Source organism: Primulina eburnea, chromosome 18 (genome assembly GCF_022965805.1).
Source record: "Primulina eburnea isolate SZY01 chromosome 18, ASM2296580v1, whole genome shotgun sequence".
NCBI classification, from domain to species: domain Eukaryota; kingdom Viridiplantae; phylum Streptophyta; class Magnoliopsida; order Lamiales; family Gesneriaceae; genus Primulina; species Primulina eburnea.
Genome location: NC_133118.1, coordinates 3,175,937 through 3,181,936, shown reverse-complemented (window position 1 = coordinate 3,181,936; position 6,000 = coordinate 3,175,937). Strand labels below are relative to the sequence as shown.

At 36.2% G+C, this 6,000-nt stretch overlaps 1 protein-coding gene across 1 annotated transcript; it reads left to right on the top strand.

The window, feature by feature from the left end:
• The first annotated feature begins 314 nt into the window (after positions 1-314).
• LOC140820117 (glutathione S-transferase PARB-like) lies at positions 315-2,141 on the top strand. Its single transcript, XM_073180437.1, has 3 exons — positions 315-595; positions 736-784; positions 1,570-2,141. Exons 1-3 carry the CDS (start codon positions 443-445, stop codon positions 2,031-2,033), a joined length of 666 nt encoding a protein of 221 aa, XP_073036538.1. The 5' UTR covers positions 315-442; the 3' UTR covers positions 2,034-2,141.
• Positions 2,142-6,000: the final 3,859 nt, after the last annotated feature.

The following is a 6,000-nucleotide window of genomic DNA, read 5'->3' as shown; positions in this document are numbered from 1 at the left end:
TAAATAAGTGAATATATTTGATTTATCGTCATGGTTTTTTTATTTATTGTGTTTTGATATATTTAGATTAATAAATACTCATAAACAAGATGTTATTTAAACGATTTTAAAAATTATCTAAATCTCATTATTTTATTTTTCCATTATAAATCACTCATGTGAATCGCACGTGATCCTTCCCAGTTAATCTATATACATATGAAACGGCTCGATTCCATCTTTACACAAAGGAGAAGATAATAATATTTTTTATATCATGATTTGACGGTAAATCTAAGTCGAACTAGATTCTTTTCTTTTATCTGAATTCTTGGATGAAATTGATCCTCGTCTACTTCTTTTAAATCGAACGTGGCAAGATTCCCACTTCAAAGTTGAGAACAGAAACTCGGAGGCGAAAGCAAGATAATACAGGCACCTACGAGCGGCTGAAGCTCTTCCAATGGCTGCACCGGTGAAAGTCTACGGTCCTCCTCTCTCCACCGCCGTGTCAAGGGTCCTGGCCTGCCTCCTCGAGAAAGATGTCAGCTTCCAACTAGTCCCCGTGAACATGGCCAAAGGCGAGCATAAGAAGCCCGAATACCTCAAGATTCAGGTCATTCTGATTTCTTTTTTCTCTTCTTCGGATACATTAATTAAGATCAGTTCCTTTCTGTTTATGATTATGATGAAGAAAATCTTATCTATTGCAATGGTGGTGCTTTTATTTATCTCGGTTGTGATTTTTGTGGACAGCCGTTTGGGCAAGTACCCGCATTTGAAGATGAAAGCATTACCCTCTTCGGTAAGGAAAAAAATTCTCCCCTTTCTTTGGGTTCTTCGCCTTATTGTTTCGTTTGAACAATAGGCTGCTGATGTGAATTTTGATGAGTTGATGCTTGATATATTGTATAAATATGTGGCTTGGTACATCATCCACCTATAATGAAACATGTGGTTTCATCACAGAAACTAGTCTCGAGTTTAAGCGTATTTTATTCTTATTTTAGTTGGCTTATTCGGCTAGGAATCTGTTTAGAATATTTTGTACACTTACTAATGAGTTTCATGATCTTACATTGACATACAGACCTCATGGTACATGCTATATAGCTCGCATGATTATACAGATAAAGTTAAATATCATAATTGGATAAAATCGTAAAATATTATTGAATGAGTCTTATGTGAGACCGTCTCACGGATCTTAATCTGTGAGACGGGTCAACCCTACTCATATTCACAATAAAAAGTAATACTCTTAGCATAAAAAATAATATATTTTCATGGATGACTCAAATAAGATATCCGTCTTACAAATACACGACCCGTGAGACCGTCTCACACAAGTTTTTGTCAATACTATTAAGATAAAGATATTTTTACATTAGAGTCAATAAAGTCCAGGTCACAAGTTGGTTTGTTGGATATCAATTCTAACAAAAACGTCGTATCATATTGTAAATTTTTTAGTTGGTTCAATAGGAAATGCAAAATTTTGTGAACTTTATATGTAGGATAATTTTTTGCATGCTTTCAAGTTTTTCTAAAGCAATAAGTTCTCTCCTTTGTCGTTTTAAAAATAAACAGAATCAAGAGCTATATCTAAGTACATTTGCAACAAATACCCAAACCAAGGCAACAAAGGACTCTTCGGGACGAACCCTCTCGAGAAAGCATCAATCGATCAATGGTTAGAAGCCGAAGGGCAGAGCTTCAATCCACCGAGTTCGGTCCTTGTTTTTCAGCTGGCCTTTGCTCCACGCATGAAGCTCAAGCAAGATGAGAATCAGATCAAGCAGAACGAAGCCAAGCTTGCCAAAGTTCTTGACGTGTACGAGAAGAGGCTCGGTGAGAGTAGGTTCTTGGCTGGCGATGAGTTCACTTTGGCAGATCTTAGTCACCTGCCTAACACGCAGTACCTCGTTAACGGAACTGATCGAGGGGAGATTTTTACGTCGAGGGAAAACGTTGGTAGGTGGTGGGATGAGATTTCGAGCAGAGAGTCTTGGAAAAAGGTGGTCGAGATGCAGAACTCGCGCCCTCCCTCCTAGAAGTGCTTGAATGCAGACGTTCTTGGTAATGTTCTTCGGGTTTTCAAAGTGTTTTTGAGCAGTTAACTATATCTATGACTATAATGGATGTCATACACTTGAGAGTCAGCTTCATTTTGGTCTCCTTTTACTTCAATTTTGTCTTTTATTTTAATCACACAAAAAGATCTTTTTTAATTTTTTTGTTTTAAAAAGTCACTCTATATTTAAGAATTTAAGATGGAGCTTTTGTAATAAAAAAAAATTGTAAATGGAAGAACATTTTGTTTGTAATTAGTATTGTTCAATTTATAATTTTATGACTGAACATAAACGATCCCAACTCCGTAATATTAAATAATCATATCATAAACGTCTCGTAACAAAAGAAACAGTAGCTCTTTAACGAGACGGTTTCATAGATTTTTATTTGTGATACGAGTCAATCTTGCTCATATTTTTTAAAGGTAATCAAATAGATTATCTGTCTCAAAAAAATTGATTAATCTTACAAGAGTTTTTGTGCAAAAAGAATGAATGAAAACAAAGATATCGTATTGAAATTGGATAACGTGAAAAGTTTGTATAACTATTTAATTTAGTACCGGAGAAGTTTCATCTTAAGCTTTTGCTATAGTTTATTTGATGTCTCTTAGAGACAATTAAAATATATTTTAAACCAAGAAGTGAGTGAGCCTCGGTTTCGGATTATCATCAAGTATTAATCTTAAAACTTATATTTGTAACTCAAAATCCCTTAATTAATTCTTAAGATGACGAGGCACAAAATATTGAACAAAGAGTAAAGTTTAATTACATTTTTGGAAAATCGAAAAACATACAAATTAATAAACTAAAATCGTAAATTTATAGTACTCTAATTTTCATGTAATTAATACTTCCATCGTCCCTCATTGCATGTAAATTAATATTTAAAGTATAATTTTTTTCAAGAATCACGTAGTGTAGCATATTAGCAGCTATGGTAGATGCACTGACAAGGAATTTCGACTACCTGTCTCAATGGACAAATATGTAGTAGAGGGATTGACGGAGGGACATGAAGGAAAACATACTCGGCTCAAATCATTAACGAGATCGTTCGTTGTCTTCAACTCGATAGGAGATACTCTAAGTTAAGTGTTTAGAACAATTTTCATAATTATAATTATTTAGTTTGTCGATTAACGAATAATGTTTATCTCTGCGAAAATTACGAGAATCGACCTGCCCGGTCAGGTCGCGAGAGTCACAGGGGCAGAGCCACCTCGTGGGGGCTTGGGGACAACGGTCTCAAAAGCTTTTCAGAAACCACACAATCATTCACAAAAGTAAGACAACTTTTTGGAAACAACACCTTGTTCTGAACCGAATTTTCGTTTCTATATATATAGCATCATTAGATCAAGAAGTTGTATTGTTTTTTGTTGGATTTTGATTTGATTTAATTGTTAGAGTAGATGCCCTGCAAGCCAACGGTTGGCTAGGGAATTTATTGACTCAAGTAAAATAAACAATCTTTATTTTAATATAATTTAACCTTTTATGGTCTTGTTATACTTTATCTGTATACCCATGCAAACAGCATAGATAGAGTCCTTGATTATGCTTTAATACAAATGAATCGTAATTCGATGTTGAAACTCATTTGTAAACACTGCATATTCTAAATCCGTTCCTAGTCGATTCAGCCGCCTAAAACAGGGATAAAGGCCGCTTGAGCTCGAGACTAGCATCTGTGATGTTGTGTACTGCGTTTCTTGGTAAGGGCATAGAGATGTCCAAACATGCAGATGGGTAGTCATATGATGATTATACCGAACAACCCTCCCTCGGACTTTCCAAGTGGTTATCATTCATCGAGAGGATAAGTCCGTGGTTATGATTATACACCATTAGTCCTTAAGACCCGGGACAACACTGAGGCTCTATATGCTAGGGCTGTGCTTTGACTCGTTTACCGGCTCCAGGAGAGTCATCAGGTGGCGAGGTTGGGTACAGTTGCGACACATATAGGAGCCAGTGCATTGTAGTCGGGGATTCACCGCTCACCTACGGGTGTGGATATCCTATGTGATCTGATGTAATAATAGTGCATGGAATCTCTGGCCAGAGTATGAGATGTACGTTGGAGAAGGAGTTCTCCAATAGTACACGCGATGCCACTATTAAAGTTATCACATTGTTATCGAATTAATATGCAACCCTCGATGAACCAATGGTTGCAGATCCGATCGGGATATATGAGAAAGGGACCGTACTGTACGTTAATCATATTGGACTTGTTCTTGCAGGCACTATCAGCGATACCTAGGGGATCATGGGGCGATGCTACTAGACGCTCTTACCATGATCCGATGGGTGCAATCAGAAATGAGTTCTGACATTCTTAATCAAGGTGTTGATAAAAAGAATGGGGCTAACTAGGGTAAGCCCGAATAAGAATAAATATTATTCTGAATCACAAAGAGTTGTGAACCCACGGCTAGCTGTATCCCTGAACCATTGAGGGTCACACAAGCACTGGATCGTTTGTTCCCGTTGAGAAAATAAATTCAAGGAGTTGAATTTATATAATGATATAGTAAATTCAAGGAGTTGAATTTATGATAATTAAATTTTGAGAAAATAAATTCAAAGAGTTGAATTTATGAGATAGTAAATTCAAGAAGTTGAATTTATGAAATTTGGAGAAAATAAATTCAAGGAGTTGAATTTATAAAATTTGATAATATAATTTATTAAACTCAAAATTTGTGTTTATTAAATATTAAATTACGGAGGTGATAAAATTCAAGAAGTTGAATTTATAATAATAAATTCAAATGTTGAATTTATAATGGATTAAATTTATTAAACTCAAGAGTTGAGTTTATTAAATATTAAATTAAATATGATGGGAGATATGTTTAATGGGCTTGTAGGAGTACAAGTCCAACATATTAAATGATTAAAGTTCTTAATGGACTTTAATATAATTAATTAAACTAGTTTGATTAGTCCATTTAATTAACAAAGCCCATTGGATTTAATTAAGAAACCTAAATCCATAATAATGGAATTTAGGTTAAAAGCTTTTGTTTTAAATATATAAATAAAAAATAAAAGGTAGCCTCCACAATTGAATAGGGATTCACGAGAAACACATCTCAAAAATCCTCCAAATTTTTGGCCAACTTTTTCAAGAAAAAGAAAGTTGATCCGTCTCTCGATTTTAATCTCCAACGTTGAAACTTCTTCCAAATATTCTAGTGCTATTTGGAAGAGGAACAAATCTTCTAGTCGTGGACCTAATTAGAAGAATCGAAGAAAGTTCGTAGGGATTCATCAAGAGCTAATCCGTTAATACCGGATTAGTTGGAGCCAAGTGATTTAATTGACAAAGGTATAATCTTTCTGACATCCTATGAATGTTTGTTAAAATCATACGAGCGCCCAAAGCAAAAATATATTTTGATTGTCAAAATAAAATAAAAATTTTAAACTTCCGCTGCGTTTGGACGTGTAGAAAACCGGGATCCAACAGTGGTATCAGAGCCAAGTTTTTCTAAATCGTATGATTTTGATATTGAATAATTTATTTCTAACCACACAGGGAAATTTTTCAGAAAATTTAGCACCACGAAAATTTATTTTTTCCAGATTTTCGAAAAAAAAAAAAAATTAAATATGCCCGGTTTGTTCCGGGCAGTCCGTGCGCGCAGGGCCGCGCACGGCAGCGCGCAGCGTGCGCGCAGGCGCCGGACACCTGCGCGCCGCGCGCTAGCGCAGGCGTCCAGCGTCGGCGCGCCTGTGCGTGTTTTGCGCGCACAGGGCCGCTGCCGCTGCCCGAAACGTTCGGGCAGCGGGCGGGCAGTGGGCGGGCGGCTGCCCGGGAGCGTCTCGGGAATCGCGCTGAATAATGGGCTTGAATTGTTTCGGCCTAGGGTGCGATTTTCTGATTTTTCAAATTTTTGGGTAAAATTGATATTTTTGAAAATTGGTTCAA